Raw genomic sequence first — 19,160 nt, 5'->3', positions numbered from 1 at the left:
CCGTCTTCCAAACTGTCGCCAAGTTCACAGGTGCTTCATGTGGTATCTTTCGGATGGTTCATCAGAAAACAGAACAAAGTGGGAATCAGCAAATATCGTGTGAATGTGAAGTGATAATGACTGATCGGATTAAAGTATAAACGGCAACTTTCAAATATGATACGTATTTTACATCGACTTGGTGGGCCACATATATATTGTTTTCCAGCCTTCAAATTTGGTACTGGGCAAACCCATGACAGCAAGCTTTTATTGATAGTTTACTTTCATGCTGTTTATTGAAAATGCCTGGCAAAGGCCATTTTTATGGCATCTTCCAACAACAACAACACGTTACATTTATATAGCACTTTTCTCAACACTCAAAGCGCTTCACATGGAAAGGGGGACCTCACTAACCACCACCAATGTGTAGCACCCACCTGGGTGATGCACGGCAGCCATTGTGCGCCAGAACGCTCACCACACACCAGCTTGAGGTGGAGAGTGAGGGAGTGAATGAGCCAATTACAGTGGAGGATGATTAGGGGGCCAGATTGAATGAGCCAATCACAGTGGGGGATGATTAGGGGGCCAGATTGAATGAGCCAGGTTGGAAATTTAGCCAGGACACCGGGGAATCCTCTACTCTTTGCAATAAGTGCCATGGGATCATTAATGACCCCAGTGAGTCAGGACCTCAGTTTAACGTCTCATCCGAAGGACGGCATCTCCTACAGTGCAGTGTCCCCGTCACTGCACTGGGGCATTGGGATCGATCTTTTTGGCCAGAGGGAAGAGTGCCAACTACTGGCCACCCACCAACACCACTTCCAGCAGCAACCTAGTTTTCCCAAGGAGGTTTCCCATCCAAGTGTGTGTGTCCCATCCAAGTGTGAGAGTGTGCGTGTGTGTGTGTGTGCATGAGTGTGTGTGCTGATGCAGCATGAGTGTGGTTAGGAGACTGTAGCATCTCCGCTGTTTCTTCAGTAAATATTTGAATAGTCAACTTAAAATAGTAGAGGGCACAGAACTCAGAGAAACCCCTTAGGGGAGCTGATCGCCTCAACAGATTATTACAAAGAGAAACGTTTTGGATTGATAAACTGAATGACCTCTTGGTCTAAATGAGGAAATATCCTCTGCTACCTGATCATGTGACCCTAAAACTTTACTTACCTGGGCAGGCACCTGTCGTTGGCCACGCTCTGATGAAGGCCTAGGCGCTGTGTGTGTGTGTGTGTGTGTCTGTGTGTGTGTGTGTGTGTCGTTGACCACACACGTTGACCATGTCGTTGATGAAGGCCTAGATGCCTGAAACCGGTCTGCGTTTTTAATTTGATACCCCATAATTTAAATAAAGGGGTTTTAAACATGAATTCCTTGACTCGAAGGAGAGTGCCTAGGGTACTATTATTTGATTGAAGACCTAAAGACTTTATTTGAACAAAGCAATGAATCAGGTCAACCTACGTCATGATACTTGCAAAACAGACATAAAGATATCATTTGAACAAAGCAATGAAGCAGGTCAACTCATGTCATGATACTTGCAAAACAGACCTACACATAATTTGAAGAAAGTAATAAAGCAGGTCAACTCAGGTCATGATACCTGCAAAACAGACATAAAGATATCATTTGAACAAAGCAATAAAGCAGCTCATTCTGAAAACACTGAATGGTCCCTTTAATGACCTTCATTGTGTGTGCTTCCCTGGAAATGGTAGCCATGATACAATGTTTACAAGATGCAAATATGTCCTGCCCAGGCTGTGTGTGCGTGTGTGTGTCGGGGGTTGGGTTAGTGTAGTGTTACTTCAATACCATGATTCAGCATGTTTGATAATGCCTTACATGGTCCTACTGCACCTCTTGGTCCATTGAAATATCACCAGCTGTGTACCAGACATAGTCTATGTGGCCAGAGTGTGTATCAGACATAGTCTGTGTGTCCAGAGTGTGTATCAGACATAGTCTATGTGGCCAGAGTGTGTATCAGACATAGTCTATGTGTCCAGAGTGTGTAGTCTATGTGTCCAGAGTGTGTATCAGACATAGTCTATGTGTCCAGAGTGTGTACCAGACATAGTCTATGTGGCCAGAGTGTGTATCAGACATAGTCTACAGTATGTGTCCAGAGTGTGTATCAGACCATAGTCTATGTGTCCAGAGTGTGCAGAGGAGACAGATTTGACAGAAATGAAATTTTAAACGTTTATTGAGTTTTGTCTAAACAAACAAATAAAAATAAACATTCTTAAACAAATTCTTAAGTGAACATTCAATGCAGAGGAAACTAAGAGCTGATATCATTATATACAGTTTGCTTAGAAAAGCAGCAGCCAGCATGGAGACAGGACCAGCAGCCAGCATGGAGACAGGACCAGCATGAAGACAGGACCAGCAGCCAGCATGGAGACAGGACCAGCATGGAGACAGGACCAGCAGCAGCCAGCATGGAGACAGGACCAGCAGCAGCCAGCATGGAGACAGGACCAGCAGCCAGCATGGAGACAAGACCAGCATGGAGACAGGACCAGCAGCCAGCATGGAGACAGGACCAGCAGCACGTCTGGCTGGGGGGGCAATCGCAGAGCTGGGTGGGGGAAGGAGTTCCAGATGGAAGAGGCATGAAGTTCTTTAGGGGCATTCTAAGTGGAGGGTTCTTTAGGAGCAGTCTAAATGGAGGGTTCTTTAGGAGCATTCTAAATAAGTGGGGGGTTCTTTAGGAGCATTCTAAATGGGGGCATGCTTTGGTAGGCTGCAGAAAGAGTCCAGGCAGCTCCTGTCCCCGTTGGGCTGGAGTCATCACTGATCTGGAATCAGGTCAGAATCAGGTCAGCGGCATCACTGGACCCTCACCGGCACACACCAGATCCAGGACCCGGATCAGCACCAGCCAAGATCCACCCCAGCCCGGCCCTAGCACCCGGCACCAGATCCACCCCAGCCCTGCCCTGGCACCAGATCCACCCCAGCCCAGCTTGAATCAGCACCAGCCAAGATCCGGAGGTGAAGACTGTCCACTGTTGTAAAATACCATGAGTACAATCTTATTCAGTGTTAGGATATCTACAAAGCAAGTGTTTATCGTATGTGCTGGCCATGTGTGTGTGTGTGTGTGTGTGTGTGTGTTGTTGGATAAGTGGTAGCTTCATCGGTCAGCCCAGGATTGATACCCAATATCGTTCCCATATCGCTTTGGATAAAAGCGCGTTGGTTAAATACCAGTCAACTTTAACTTTGTGTGTGTGTGTGTGTGCGTGTGTGTGTTATGTGTGTGTGTGTATCCAATGACACCATCCTGTCCCTTGTGAGCTGATAAGGCATTGTACACAAGAACCCTGTCATTGTCATCATCATAATTATCGCCATGGCAATAGACAATACAAGAGATGACGTCATAATGCTCAGTTCCTCATTCAGTGCAAAATTATAATAAACCCAACAAATAAATAAAGTATCTACCAGCTTCTACCTGAACTATAGGGCGCTTTACAAGCTAACTTGGGCCCACTACTACCTACTACTTAGGCATACTAGAAATGTAAAAGACTCAATGATACAGATCGATGTGTGTGTGTGTGTGTTTGAATATGTGTGTGTGTGTGTGTGTGGCGTAGTGACCCTCACAGGCTGAGGTCGATGAGGATGTGTTCGTAGATCTGTGTGCTGCCCTTGAAGCTGGAGGCGAACAGGAAGTCTCGGCGGTCAGTGGAGACGGCGGTGAAGGAGCGCGGTGCCTGTATGTAGGCCTCCTTGAAGCGCCGGAAGGTTCCGCTGTCGGCGTCCCAGACGTAGATGCGTGAGAAGGTGTAGTCGCTGCCGAGCGCCAGGTAGTGGCGCCGCTTGAAGCTGAAGGGCTGCAGGATCATAGCCCCGCGCGACGGCAGCGCCTGCACCTCCGAGAAGTGCTTGGGCGCCGTCCAGCGCAGCACCTTGGAGTCGCCGATGTAGCGCGTCATGGCCAGGAAGAGCGCCTCGTCCACGCGGAACGCCTTCACCGCCACCACGTCCTCCATGTTGGGGATCTCCCCCTGCAGCACGAAGCGCTGCGACGCACGATTCCACTGGTAGATGACCGGTACCTGGACAGTTGCCACAGGAGACACACACACACACACACACACACATTCATACACAAATTGAATGCTCAATAACATACGCTGAAAGGCTTAAATTCTTAAATGAATTATGTCAAACGGCCCCAAAGCATTTCATATGTTTCAGTAAATTTAAAACTTAGTTCCACAGTATGAAAGACATTTTTGGATGACGTTTTGCATTCCTTTCCACTTTTAAACACATGTGCAGCGGAAGGGTGCTTTAGAGAGGAGTTTGTGTTCAGGTAAGCTGTGATGTCGTTGCTCCAGGGGTACCTGTGATCGGCTGGCGAGGATCAGGTGGGCCTTCCCGTCCAGGTCGACAAACTCGGCGTCCGTGTCACGGAACCACTCGTGGAGGGACTGGTGGGAGTAGAACCCTTTATCATTCCAGCGGTACAGCGTGGATAGGCCTGCCTTGGAGCTGTCGGCGATGACGAAGAACCAGTCCCCTGCCATCTGGAACGCCTCGATGTCGTTGGGCTTGGAGATCTTGGACACCTCGATGTCCTGGAACTTCACAAAACGACTCTGGTCCTCGTCGAACTTATAGATGTGTGAGCCACCGAAGAGCTGCGCCACGATGACAAACACCTGGTCCTGGATGATCACCGACTTACAGCCCACGATAGACTGGCCTGCAGGGGGCAGTTAGCTCTGCTTCAACAGTGTGTCAGCTTTTATCTGCACAATTAACTGACTTATATCTGGTGTTCACATTTCTCTTTCTGTTTCCTTGTATGTCTTATAACAGTGGTTCTCAACCTTTTTTCAGTGATGTACCACCTGTTAAATATTTTTTCAGCCACGTACCCCCTAACCAGCGCACAAGAATTAACGCTACGCTTCAACCACGACTCCATTGTTTGAGTTTTGACAGTAATTGACAGGTGATGGCGAGTGGCATGGGTCAAATCTGGTATGGAGGTGACTCTGGGTTTTTAGGATAATGAAATTGAATAGTAGCCTGGCGGGCCATCCTATATCATTGAAATGTATAGTCTGGAATCGAACCAGTCACCCCGCTTAATCCAAGGGGCGGGCAGACAATTGTCTACCTTAGTTGAATATAGATTAAATGTAACTACTAACAACTAAGGTAGACTGCCTTTGTTCACAGCGCTAAGCTATTTATGGTTACTGATATACTCCGAGTCTCTGGCCCTCTCTTAGAGCCAGGCATAGTGAGCTGGCCCTCGGAAGAAAAAGTTTGGGGACCACTGCTCTAAAGTTTTAATCTACGCCTTGGGACCTTTCATTGAAACCTTGAGGGCCCAGGGCAGGTATAAATCTATATGACCAAACATTACATTACAAAACATGATCTAACCTACCTGAGAAGTTGTAGCAGAGCCTTTCTAATGAGGAGACAACACTTAAAGAATCTCCCATAGAAATGTATGGGGTTAGTTCGTAACGCAAACATGGCAGTCGTCTACACACATTCTGCCCCTTCCTCTGCCAAAAGTTGACTTGTGAATACATTGGACCAATCGTGGTACGATGTGAATACATCGGGCCAATCGCGGTGCGAGGTTGGTGTTGTGAAGCCTTGCGCACATGAAGTTCTGCCTGAAATAGATGCCCGAATAGTGTCTAAAATGTGTTGCAATATGGCCACCGAGTGGAGGGACTTGCCTGATGCTAGCATATCTGTGAAGTTGTAGCTCCTGATGCTAGCCTACCGGTGAAGTTGTAGCTCTTAATGCTAACTTACCCGTAATGTTGTCGTAGCTCCTTTCTATCTGTGACGTCGTAGCTGACATTATCATAGCTCCTGTGATGTTGTGATAGCTCCTGATGCTAGCCTACCTGTGATGTTGTGCTAGCTCTAGCCTACCTGTGATGTTGTGCTAGCTCCTGATGCTAGCCTACCTGTGATGTTGTCCTAGCTCCTGATGCTAGCCTACCTGTGATGTTGTCGTAGCTCCTGATGCTAGCCTACCTGTGATGTTGTCCTAGCTCTAGCATACCTGTGATGTTGTCCTAGCTCCTGATGCTAGCCTACCTGTGATGTTGTCCTAGCTCTAGCATACCTGTGATGTTGTCCTAGCTCCTGATGCTTGCTAGCCTACCTGTGATGTTGTCCTAGCTCCTGATGCTAGCCTACCTGTGATGTTGTCCTAGCTCCTGATGCTAGCCTACCTGTGATGTTGTCCTAGCTCCTGATGCTAGCCTACCTGTGATGTTGTCCTAGCTCCTGATGCTAGCCTACCTGTGATGTTGTCGTAGCTCCTGAAGAACATCTCAATGTGATCCCACTGGAGCACCATGCAGCTCTCGGTGTTGGGCGCAGCGATGGCCACATACACATCATTCTTGAAGGAGAAGGTGTCCACAGACAGAGACTCTGAGGTGACAGACTGATGGAGGACAAAGTCTGCACACAGAATATGTGATTGGTTAGCACATAGCCATGTCAATTAGAACAGAACATGTGATTGGTTAGCACATAACCATGTCAATTGGAACAAAACATGTGATTGGTTAGCACATAGCCATGTCAATTGGAACAGAACATGTGATTGGTTAACACATAACCATGTCAATTGGAACCATGCCATGGAATGTCAATTGCATTAAGTAAATTCCCTTACATACACACATACAGTGCAAACGCAAAGTCCCTTTCCCTCCTAGACCCTTTCAAGTTGTTCATATTTTGTTATGTTTCAGACTCATCTTTAGATGCATTCAGGTACTTTTTTTCTAATACATCTACACAGAATACTCCAATACTAAGTTGTAGAAGCATCTCAAGGACCACTGACCACTGAGAAGGATGCAGCAGAGCTCAACTGCAAGCGTCATAACAAAGGGTCTGAATACTAATGTACATGGAATATTTCAGTCTTTTACTGTTACATTTTTAATTTACAAAACACTCCAAACACCTGCTTTTTTGTGGCGTATTGGACTATTATGTGTAGATTGATGAGGGAAAGAAATTAAGTGAATACGTGTGGAAACTTTGAGAGGGTCTGAAAACGTTCTGGTTGCACTGTACATCCACACGCACACACACACACACACACACACCTGTGGACATGCACTCGTTGTGCATGCTGGCCATGTCGTTGAGCCTCTTGCCCTTCATGTCCTCGGGTCCAGCACAGAAGATGTCCGAGACGGTGGCGTTGGTCCCCCGCACCCACTGCATCAGCCACTTGGCACGGCAGTCGCACTCAAATGCATTGCCACGCAGGTCCCTGCAATAGGGGGGCGCCACACACACACACACACAACACATCAGCACTCAGGGGGCAAGCAGAAACACTCAGCACACAGTTCAGCCTTTACAATTACATTAATTTATTTAGCAGTGCTCATGCAGAGTGTAGGGGCAGTAGTGTGTGGATGTAGGGGCAGTAGTGTAGGGGCAGTAGTGTAGGGCAGTGTTGCTACAGTTACCTTGAAAAAATAATCTGATTACTGATTACTCCTTTAAAAAGTAACTTAGTTACTTTACTGATTACTTGATTTTAAAAGTAACTAAGTTAGATTACAAGTTACTTTATTAGTTACTTTCAGCAGCTGCCGACAACACCCCCACCGCCTCAACATAAAAATGATAACCGGTTTTGCCAATACTCACTATACTGGAAGTGCATTTTAACAGTAATGCCAACAATGTATAGCAGACATCCCAACCTAACCTACTTAGATACTGAAATTCAGATGTTTGATCAATAATGTCTAGTCAGTACACCAAATAAGGAAGGCCTATTGATAGAAATTGTGATAGTAAAATATGTAGATTTTGGTAGTTTGGCCTTTTCATGTAGCCTTGGCAACTAGCCATCTAGTATAGGCCTGAGTAATATGCAAATGATATTACACTTGTTAAACTCATCTCAACAAGTCTTGCAATCATTTAACCCGCAGTGAGCAATGCTAAAGTCACTGTTACAAACAGTGCAGTGTGCAAGACTATCATTATGATTTACTCTTATGAGACAATTGGGTACACTTTTGTGTAGTCTGATGTGAAATGGGTCTTAAATGTTCCTTTTTGAGGGGCACTGACTCTGCTATGACGCTCCTGTTCCCAGATACACTGACTGAACTGATTAATTAAGTTCGGGAGAAAAGAGATATAAGCCCACCTACACTGAAAACTGATTGGTTGATTTAGCAAAACAGACCAGGATGCTCTCTGTCTGGATGCTCTTGCAGGCACACACGCACCACTCCTCTCTCTCTCCCTCTCCGTTGTGTGCGCGTTAAACTTAGATGCACACCCGATTTGAAGTCCGGTCTGGCTTGCGTGCTCTTGTTCGCACTAGGTTCAATATGTGGGAGACTCCCAAAACTTTAGGAGATTTGGGATGTTTAGCTAGACAGCACTTTGTCGCCAGCACAGGATGTACAATGTACCTTAATGTTGACATGTTTAGCTGACACAAACTCAAAATAATGACTGTATAGATAAAATGTGCATCTCTCTCCTCCCTCCATTGTTGTTTACGTTTGTGTCGCTGGTGGTTTTACACGTGAGTTGTCCTCATGCTGAAAACGTGAGCATAGCCTACATGACGTTAATCCCCGACACAAGAATAAAGCAAAGAATATATATTTTTACTAAGGAAAATTACAAAAGTAACGCACAGTGACTTAGATAAGTAACTTTAATCTGATTACTGGTTTGTAAATAGTAGCGCGTTAGATTACTCGTTACCGAAAAAAGTGGTCAAAATAGACTAACGCGTTACTAAGTAACACGTTACTGGCATCACTGGTGTAGGGGCAGTAGTGTGTGGATGTAGGGGCAGTAGTGTGTGGATGTAGGGGCAGTAGTGTGTGGATGTAGGGGGTGGATGTGGATGTGGATGTAGGGCAGTAGTGTAGGGGGCAGTAGTGTGTGGATGTAGGGGCAGTAGTGTAGGGGCAGTAGTGTGTGGATGTAGGGGCAGTGGTGTAGGGGCGTAAGTGTAGGGGCAGTGTGTGTGGATGTAGGGGCAGTAGTGTAGGGGACAGTGGTGTGTGGATGTAGGGGGCAGTAGTGTGTGGATGTAGGGGTAGTGTGTGGATGCAGTAGTGTGTGGATGTAGGGGCAGTAGTGTAGGGGCAGTAGTGTGTGGATGTAGGGGCAGTAGTGTAGGGGCAGTAGTGTGTGGATGTAGGGGCAGTAGTGTGTGGATGTAGGGGCAGTAGTGTAGGGGCAGTAGTGTGTGGATGTAGGGGCAGTAGTGTAGGGGCAGTAGTGTGTGGATGTAGGGGCAGTAGTGTAGGGGCAGTAGTGTGTGGATGTAGGGGCAGTAGTGCGTGGATGTAGGGGCAGTAGTGTGTGGATGTAGGGGCAGTAGTGTGTGGATGTAGGGGCAGTAGTGTAGGGGCAGTAGTGGTGTCGAAATATGCAACTATCAAGCGCATCATTGTGCATGTTGGAGCAAATGACATCTACAGAGAACAGCTGTATGTCAAAAAAGATTTCAAGGAACTTTTCTCAGCCCTATATGAGCTTGGAATACAAATTTTCATCAGTGGCCCACTCCCAGCAGAGGGAAGCTTTGTATTTTCCAGACTATTCAGTTTAAACACCTGGCTCGCAAAAACATGCTTTTCAGTTGGAATGAATTTTATTGACAATTTTAACCTTTTTTGGAATCGCAGGGAATACTTCAGACCAAATAGTACAGAGCTGAGTTGGACTGGGGCCAAGATCTTAACCGAATACTATCAACTCTCTCTCTCCTGCACCCAACATTTTTTCTGCCAACCTTGAGCCGAGCCTCTGATAAGCGCTCAGTGGCCATACAGACGGAACAAGCGGATGACATCAACAACTCAGCTAAACCAAAACACTCTGCACAGGCTGAAACAGAGATATGCCCACCCCCGCCCCCCCGCTGCTGTGGGGCCCTCTGGTAATCACCCGGTAGCCTCCACTGAAATGCAGACCTTGGAGAAACATAAACAACCAGCTCAACAATGCCCAGCCATGTCCACTGGACAAGATAAGATGGGTGCTGCTAAAATGACTCAAAGTCAATCACTGGCATCAAACTCCCTGGAATCTCAGCAAACAAAGGGATGCGATGAGCATGAGGAGATAGCACCTATCAAAGCTGCTGAGGGGCTATCAGAAAGGAAGGGTCATGTTGTAACACCATTACCAATACCCCTCTCCACCTCCGTCGACTCCTTGTCACCACAAAGACACAACAACTTGAAATACACTACTGGAATACCTGCTGAAAGCGGAGCGTCTGCAACAAACTCCCCAGAACCTCAGCAGGCAGATGGAGACTCTGAACCAATATTCAACCCCATCTTCCTTGATTTCCCATCACCACCTACACCCAATCACGTCCCCACCCGATCAAATTCCCCAGGCCACCCAAACCCCCCTGTATATCCATCCTCATCCCAACACTCCCCCACCCGCTCAAACTCCCCAGGATCCCCTGCATACCCATCCCCACCCCAGCACATGATGCTCCCTGCAAGAATGGAAGGACTGCTGCCAGTAGCCCTGCAACTTGTTAGTAGCCCAAGACCTTCAACTGTATACCCATCAACATCCCACCTTGTTGGTAGACCAAGACCTTCAACTGTATACCCATCAACATCCCACCTTGTTGGTAGACCAAGACCTTCAACTGTATACCCATCAACATCCCACCTTGTTGGTAAACCAAGACCTTCAACTGTATACCCATCAACATCCCACCTTGTTGGTAGACCAAGACCTTCAACTGTATACCCATCAACATCCCACCTTGTTGGTAAACCAAGACCTTCAACAGTATACCCATCAACATCCCACCTTGGTAGTAGACCAAGACCTTCAACTGTGCGGTTTTTTAGTACCTCAAGACCCTTAGCACCAAAGGTGCGCACGGCACCTTCACGGCCTCCCTCTTTCCACTCAGAAGGATCTCTTAAGCAGCAACAACCTCTTAGTTCATATTGTCAGCTGGCATATAGCAGCTGCAGTGGACAATTATTTAATGATGATGATGACGATGATGACTGTATTGTATAATATTCTCAGGGTCCCTGCAATATAAATGGTACTGACAGTAGTTTTGAGAACATGCCGGGACCCAGTAAGCCCATGACATTCTCTATTCCTGTATTGACAAGAAATAGAACACAAATGCATGGAGCTTATAGGGTAAACCAGTCCAATCTCCTACCCGTACCAATTCCACCTCAGATTTCCCCCATGGACCATATTTCCCCAACACTTACAGCAAAACTAGCACTCCTACATATCAGATCTCTTTCAAACAAATCATTCTTAATTAATGATCTAATTTGCACACACAACCTTGATTTTTTACTTTTAACAGACATGGTTAGATCAAGCAAACAGTGCTGCTACTCTCATGGAATCAGCTCCCCCAAATTTCAGTTTTTTGTGTGCTACCAGAGCAAATAAAAAAGGTGGGGGGATCGCCACAATTTTTAAGACGTCTTTTCAGTGCAATCAGTCGTCATTCGGTGACTTTACTTCATTTGAATATCTGTGTGCACGCATTAAGTCTTCTCCTCAGATTTTATTACTGACAATGTACAGGCCTCCAAAACATTCAGCAAAAGTTTTTCTTGAAGAGCTAGGTGAACTGCTATCAGTCGTTTGCATAGAGTTTGACTGTCTTATTATATCAGAGGATCTAAACTTGCATGTGGATAATCCTGAAAACAATTACGCAAAGGAATTCATTGTACTAATCGATACTTTCTCCCTAACACAGCATGTACAGGGGCCAACACACTCTCTCGCCATACCCTTGACCTTGTTATCACAAAGGGTCTCGATGTCTCTACAGCTGTTAAAGACCTGGCCTTATCTGATCATTTCTGCGTGTTCTTTGATGTGTCTATGTCCCCACACTCAAAACACAGCTATGATGGTAAAAAGGAGAATCATAAATGATCAGACAAGTGTTCTCTTTGAGCAAGCACTTTCACTAAAGTCAAGTCAACTGTCAGACTCTGTAGAAGACTTATTTGATCACTTTAATGCAAAAATGGCAAACATTATGGATGACATTGCTCCATTACAATTGAAGAAAGTTAAGGACAAACAGAAAGCACCATGGAGGCAAAATCCAGCAGTTAAACTTCTAAAAAGAGAGTGTAGGAAGACTGAAAGAAAATGGCGTAAATACAAACTTCAGATCCACTATGAAATCCATAAAGAGATGCTCCGCACATATAACTCTGAAATATGCAAAGCAAGACAGTCCTTTTTTTCTAACATTATCAATAGAAGTTCAAATAACACTCGTATTCTATTTTCAACTGTTGATAAATTAACAAATCCCCCTCACAATTAGCGCCTGAACTTCTCTCAACTAATAAATGCAATGAGTTTTCATCTTTTTTTAAAGGTAAAATTGACAAAATCAGACTCAACATATCCTTTCAATTACAAATTCAACAACCTGAACTTCCAGCAACAAACAGAGGGAAACTAAACTTGATGTCAGAGTTCAGCTTGATGAGACTACTGAAACACTTGAAAAAACGTACAGAATCTCAGCTTGTGTCTTAGACACTCTGCCTACCAATTTCTTCAAAACTGTTTTTCATCTCATAGCGGCGGATGTCCTTCAAATTGTAAATGTATCACTGCTGTCTGGCACTTTTCCTAAGTCACTGAAAACAGCTGTTGTAAAGCCACTTCTCAAGAAGAATAACCTGGATGCCTCCATGCTAAACAATTACAGGCCCATATCCAATCTACCTTTTATTGGCAAAATTATTGAAAAAGTAGTCTTTAATCAATTAACCACCTTCCTAACATCAAATGGGTATTTTGATTACTTTCAGTCTGGTTTTCGGGCAAATCACAGCACTGAAACAGCTCTCATTAAAGTTTCCAATGACATACGCCTCAACACAGATTCAGGTAAAACATCAGTCCTAGTGCTACTGGACCTTAGTGCAGCATTTGACACTGTTGATCACAATATTTTACTACACAGACTAGAACACTGGGTTGGATTTACAGGCATAGTTATCAGCTGGCTAAAATCATATCTACAAGAAAGGAGCTTCTTTGTTGCCATCGGAAACTGTACCTCAACACCACCGTCCTTGACCTGTGGTGTTCCCCAGGGGTCGATCTTAGGGCCACTATTATTCAACCTCTATATGCTCCCACTTGGACAAATCATCCAAAATAACTTGATTTCATATCATAGCTATGCAGATGACACACAAATTTACTTAGCTCTGTCACCAAACGACTATGGTCCTCTTGAATCTATGTGTCAGTGTATAGAACAAATCAACACCTGGATGTCTCAAAATGTTCTTCAGCTGAACAAAGAAAAAACTGAAGTAATTATATTTGGTAAAAAGGTGGAAAGACTTTTGCCACTCTCCTTGACACAAAAGGGTTGAAGGCAAAGGATACAGTTAAAAATCTTGGTGTATTAATTGACAGTGATCTAAATTTCAACAGCCACATGAAAGCGACAACTAAATCAGCTTTTTACCACCTCAAAAATATTGCCAGACTCAGAGGGCCCAGAGGGCAACCAGCAGGGTTGATTACTGCAATGGACTGTTCACAGGCCTTCCTAAAAAGACTATTAAACAGCTTCAGATGATACAAAATGCAGCAGCTAGGATTCTAACAAAAACTAGAACTGACCACATTACTCCAATTCTTAAGTCCTTACACTGGCTTCCAGTAAGTCACAGAATTGACTTTAAAGCTCTATTGCTTGTTTATAAATCAGTAAATGGAGCAGGACCTAAATACCTGTCAGACATGCTTCAGCAGTACACACCTTCTCGTCCTCTCAGGTCCCAGGTGAAAAACCTGCTAGTAAAACCTACTGTTAGAACTAAACATGGTGAAGCAGCTTTTAGCTACTATGTGGCTCAGCTGTGGAACCAACTTTCGGATGACATCAAAAAGGCCCCAACTGTAGCCAGTTTTAAATCTAGACTTAAGACCAAACTGTTCTCAGATGCTTTCTGCTAACTGTGCCGGGTTACAAATTCTGAATTTGCATTAATAATTATTCTACTTTATCTTTTATTACTTTTTTTTTTTTTTTACTTTTTGCCTTTGTTTTTTGCTTACTAATTATTCTTTATTTTTAAATTATTTTACCTTGTGTTTTATGTTTTCTTTTTATAATGATCTTTACCTTTTAACTATTCTTTGACTATATTGCCTTTCTATGCTTTTTATTTGTTATTATTGTTTGGTTTTGTTTATGTAAATACATTGAATGACCTCTGTGTATGAAATGCGCTATATAAATAAACTTGACTTGACTTGACTTGACTAGTGTGTGGATGTAGGGGCAGTAGTGTAGGGGCAGTAGTTTGTGGATGTAGGGGCAGTAGTGTGTGGATGTAGGGGCAGTAGTGTAGGGGCAGTAGTGTGTGGATGTAGGGGCAGTAGTGTAGGGGCAGTAGTGTGTGGAATAGTGTAGTGTTGTGTTTGTGTGTTGGGTTGTTTATGAGGTGCTTGTGTGTTGGGTTATTTATGAGGTGTGCTTGTGTGTTGGGTTATTTATGAGGTGTGCTTGTGTGTTGGGTTGTTTATGAGGTGTGTTTGTGTGTTGGGTTATTTATGAGGTGTATGTGCGTGTTGGGTTGTTTATGAGGTGTGTTTGTGTGTGTGTTGGGTTATTTGTGAGGTGTGCTTGTGTGTTGAGTTGTTTATGAGGTGTGTGTATGTGTGTTGGGTTGTTTATGAGGTGTGTTTGTGTGTTGGGTTGTTTATGAGGTGCTTGTGTGTTGGGTTATTTATGAGGTGTGCTTGTGTGTTGTGTTGTTTAGAGGTGTGTTTGTGTGTTGGGTTGTTTATGAGGTGCTTGTCTGTTGGACTTACAGCTCGATCAGAGAGTCCAGGTCGCTGAACAGATCCCTGGGCAAAGCCTTGATATTGTTGTTTGCAAGCGACCTGAGGGAGGACAGAGGATTCCAGTCAGCTCCATAGAAACAGAGAGATTGATTGACAGTCAGCTCCATAGAAACAGACAGATTGATTGACAGTCAGCTCCATAGAAACAGACCGATTGATTGACAGTCAGCTCCATAGAAACAGATCGATTGATTGACAGAGGGAAACACCCGCGCACAAATACATACACACACACACACACACACACAAGTGGATGAGGTCTCTCAGTCCTCTGAAGGCATAACGGAATGCACACACACACACACACACACACACATATATACAGACAAACACACACACACACACACACACAGGTGGATGAGGTCTATCAGTCCTCTGAAGGCATAACGGAATGCACACACACACACACACACACATATACAGACACACACACACATATACAGACACACACACACACACACACACACACACAGGTGGATGAGGTCTCCCAGTCCTCTGAAGGCATAACGGAATGCACACACACACACACACACACACACACACACACACACACACCTACACACACACACACACACACACACACACACACACACACAGGTGGATGAGGCATCTCAGTCCTCTGAAGGCATAATGGGACGTACACACACACACACACACACACACACTTTTCTCAACCCAAACGCTGGGTTGAGGCTGTCAGGTCATTTTGTGGGGTTGTTTTTACTCATGTTGGGTTATTTTCTGTAACCCAGCTTGTTGGTTTGATAGTTTGGGACAGTGCCCCTCCTCTCTCCCACCTGACGCGGAGTAGACTACCCAGCACCTGGGTGACTTTAACACAGCTGCATAGTTATCTGAGAGTTCGAGAAAAAAAAATCGTTATTCTTCCAACCGTCCAGTCCAGCAGCTGTCAACATGCAATGGAAATCAGGCGATTTTGTAAGGTATGTATCTTTAACTCTTTTTTTTTATCCAGACGGATTTTAAAAGTCCACCCAGAGACGTACCCTTCGTGAATTTGAATGGATATTCTGCCTGCCAATTTCGTTCAGCCTCAAGCACGTTAGCTAACATTAACTTACTGTATTACTGTTAATGTTAAATATACACAAAGACAGACTCAAAAAAACATAGTTCTTTGTTCACTGGGTATGAACTGCTGACAGAAACAAAACGAACTAAAATGAGCATACCACCAGCTGGTAGGTTAACATTAGTCTAGCACTAGTCTATAACTCAGTGCTGGGCTCGACCACTATTTAACCAGTGGTTGGGTTGACATTGGGTTGTTTTTAACCCAATGTTTTTTAGAGTGCAGGTTGATGAGATGAGATCTCTCAGGCCTCTGAAGGCATAACAGGTCGTACTCACACACACACACACACACTCATACACTCACAGGTGGGTGAGGTCTCTCAGGCCTCTGAAGGCATAACAGGTCGTACTCACACACACACACACACACTCATACACTCACAGGTGGGTGAGGTCTCTCAGGCCTCTGAAGGCACACACACACACACACACTCATACACTAACAGGTCTCCTCAGGCCTCACACACACACACACACACACTCATACACTCACAGGTGGGTGAGGTCTCTCAGGCCTCTGAAGGCATAACAGGTCGTACTCACACACACACACACACACACTCATACACTCACAGGTGGGTGAGGTCTCTCAGGCCTCTGAAAGCGAAGCGGGATGCCATCTCCAGTTTGTTGTTCTCGATGAACCTGCAGGAAGAACAGAGCAGAACCACTCTGTGAAGAGAACTCAAGTGTATGTGCGTATGTGTAGAAGAACCTGCAGAAGCAACACAGCAGAACTCAAGTGTATGTGCGTATGTGTAGAAGAACCTGCAGAAGCAACACAGCAGAACTCAAGTGTCCTCAGGTACAGCTGGAGGTCATGGATGGCCCTTTTCCACTGTGGGGTAAAACCCTGGTGTCTGGGGTAGAACTCCTGGTGTCTGGGGATAAAACCCTGGTGTCTGGGGGTAAAACCCTGGTGTCTGCGGTAAAACTCCGGTGTCTGGGGGTAAAACCCTGGTGTCTGGGGTAAAACTCTGTTGTCTGGGGTAAAACTCCGGTGTCTGGGGTAAAGCCCTGGTGTCTGGGGGTAAAACCCTGGTGTCTGGGGTAAAACCCTGGTGTCTGGGGGTAAAACCCTGGTGTCTGGGGGTAAAACTCCGGTGTCTGGGGTAGAACTCCTGGTGTCTGGGGTAAAGCCCTGGTGTCTGGGGTAAAGCCCTGGTGTCTGGGGTGTCTGGGGTAAAACTCCGGTGTCTGGGGTAAAACCCTGGTGTCTGGGAGGCTGGACCGGGGCCGCGGGCCAGATGGGCTCAGGATGGCCCTGGAGTATGGAAGGGCCGAATCGGGGCAGAACCAGGACTTTTGGAATGGAATGTGGTGCAACAATAAAACCGGAGAAAGACAGACGGTAGCATTTGTTTAAGGTTGCTTAGCAACAGAAGTGACTGCTTATTATTTGTGAAGAAAAACTATTAACGTTTTTCATGTGACGTCTTCTAGGTTCTATAGCTTTGTTTACATCCAGCTGGTAGGCAAGGGACAAGTTGAACCCATTGAACATCGTTGTCTGCAGCTACCTCTCAGTAGGCTACATCTCTGTATTTCAGCAATGTCAACATTTCAGGCATCAATAAAGGTGATGATGAAACGTTATCCCATTGTTCAATATTTGATAGCCTGTCACAGGAACGTTGTTTCGCTAAAATCGCCCTGATTTGGTGCATTGATCTGTATCGGAGAACCTGCATGTAGCCTAATGGTAGCCTAACTTTTTTTCTCTGTTCAAAACTCGGTTTACACGAAGACAATAGCCTTTCTTAGAAGCTGTGAAATTTGACCACAAAGGAACATGTCTTCCTTCTGAAAGCTGACACAAAATCAAACAATATTTGATCATTTAACTTCAACTGAACAGAGACAGGTCTTGGTAGGCAGTAGACTCAGCAGATGTTAAAACGGAAGCCTACTGTTATAGCCAGAGTCAGTCAGCATCATGTAACATTAATGGCGTTAGTCATGAATCCTGTAACATATTTTATCATATAACAGCGATGGCTTATTCGAAGACGATCTGCATGGATATATAACCACCCAGAAAAACTCAGAATGTGAGTGATAAAGTTAATTAATTGTATGAAACTTTTTATTAGTTATCCATTGCAGCATCGCCTATATTAGGCTGTTATGCTAGCTCAGCCTTTAAATATGTTGTTATTTTGGTCATGTGGACTTGATTAAACGGGTAAAGATAATTCATAAACTGCTTATTTCTTACATGACTGAAGCAGTAGCCTAGGTTCAACAGTGGTGTTTGAGGTTGCTGTGTGTGATCGCTAAACAATTAGGATCAAATCAGTTTATTTTGACATAAGGGAGTTAGCCTGACCTGTAACGTTAGCCTATAGCATATAAGCCTATTCTGTTTTCATTTATTAGCATTTGTTGTGATTATATAATCAAATGACACTCATGATAACTTGAAATAGAAGGACAGAAGATAGGTGATTGATGTCCACAAACACGAATTTCACGAGACAAATTAGAACAAACTGTTCCGGTAAAAATAATCTTGCCATGTTTAAAATGCTGCACTTTTTCCCTTCATAGCCTATCTCTGGCAATTCATTTTTGGATGACTGTAGATAGGAGTATTTTTTAGCCTACGTCTTAAGTAGACAGTAGGCTACACCATTAGGCTATCTTGAGAATAAAAAGACTTCACAGCTGCTAACCATCATCCTCCACAACCACGAGGATAGGTAGGCTAAATGGTCGATCGTTAAGCCTTTTGCTTCTTATTGTAAAACCAACTGTTAGGGCCTACACAAGTGGTCGGCATCCCGGTCAATATTTGATATTAAAATTTCAATTTTGAAGCTATTTGTAACTATGTGTAGCCTATGCAACCCGACTGTTGTAGGCTTGCCTACCACTCTCTGCAGTGCCTTGCCTACCATTCTTGCCTACCACTCTAGTTGTAAACAAACGGTCACATGACATTATGACGTAGGTGCAAAACCTTAATATACATATAAAAGCTTTGCAAAAGAATTAAGGATACGGCTTCTTACAATTTTATAACTTGTAAAAATGTCCTTGTATTTAAGTAAGGGATAATGTATAGAACGCCGGTCATTATTGGGAAAATAAGTCCCGACAGGGCGAACCGGACCCCAACGCGCGGCGTTTTATAC

The 19,160-nt window shown here is 44.6% G+C and overlaps 1 protein-coding gene across 1 annotated transcript in view; it reads right to left on the bottom strand.

Moving 5' to 3' along the window:
- Positions 1 to 2,730: 2,730 nt before the first annotated feature.
- Positions 2,731 to 19,160, bottom strand: part of lgi2a (leucine-rich repeat LGI family, member 2a) — a 25,405-nt gene continuing 8,975 nt past the window's right edge. Inside the window, exons 4-9 of the mRNA XM_048236690.1 lie at positions 16,597 to 16,668; positions 14,896 to 14,967; positions 7,125 to 7,294; positions 6,301 to 6,465; positions 4,362 to 4,723; positions 2,731 to 4,070 (exon numbers count right to left, since the gene is read on the bottom strand). Of these exons, the coding sequence (XP_048092647.1) occupies positions 3,612 to 4,070; positions 4,362 to 4,723; positions 6,301 to 6,465; positions 7,125 to 7,294; positions 14,896 to 14,967; positions 16,597 to 16,668 (1,300 nt within the window). The 3' untranslated portion in view covers positions 2,731 to 3,611. The remainder of the gene's footprint in view (positions 4,071 to 4,361; positions 4,724 to 6,300; positions 6,466 to 7,124; positions 7,295 to 14,895; positions 14,968 to 16,596; positions 16,669 to 19,160) is intronic.

This window comes from Alosa alosa, chromosome 24 (genome assembly GCF_017589495.1).
Source record: "Alosa alosa isolate M-15738 ecotype Scorff River chromosome 24, AALO_Geno_1.1, whole genome shotgun sequence".
Classification (NCBI taxonomy): domain Eukaryota; kingdom Metazoa; phylum Chordata; class Actinopteri; order Clupeiformes; family Clupeidae; genus Alosa; species Alosa alosa.
The sequence above is the reverse complement of the archived record's forward strand: the minus strand, read 5'-3'. Positions and strand labels throughout refer to the sequence as shown.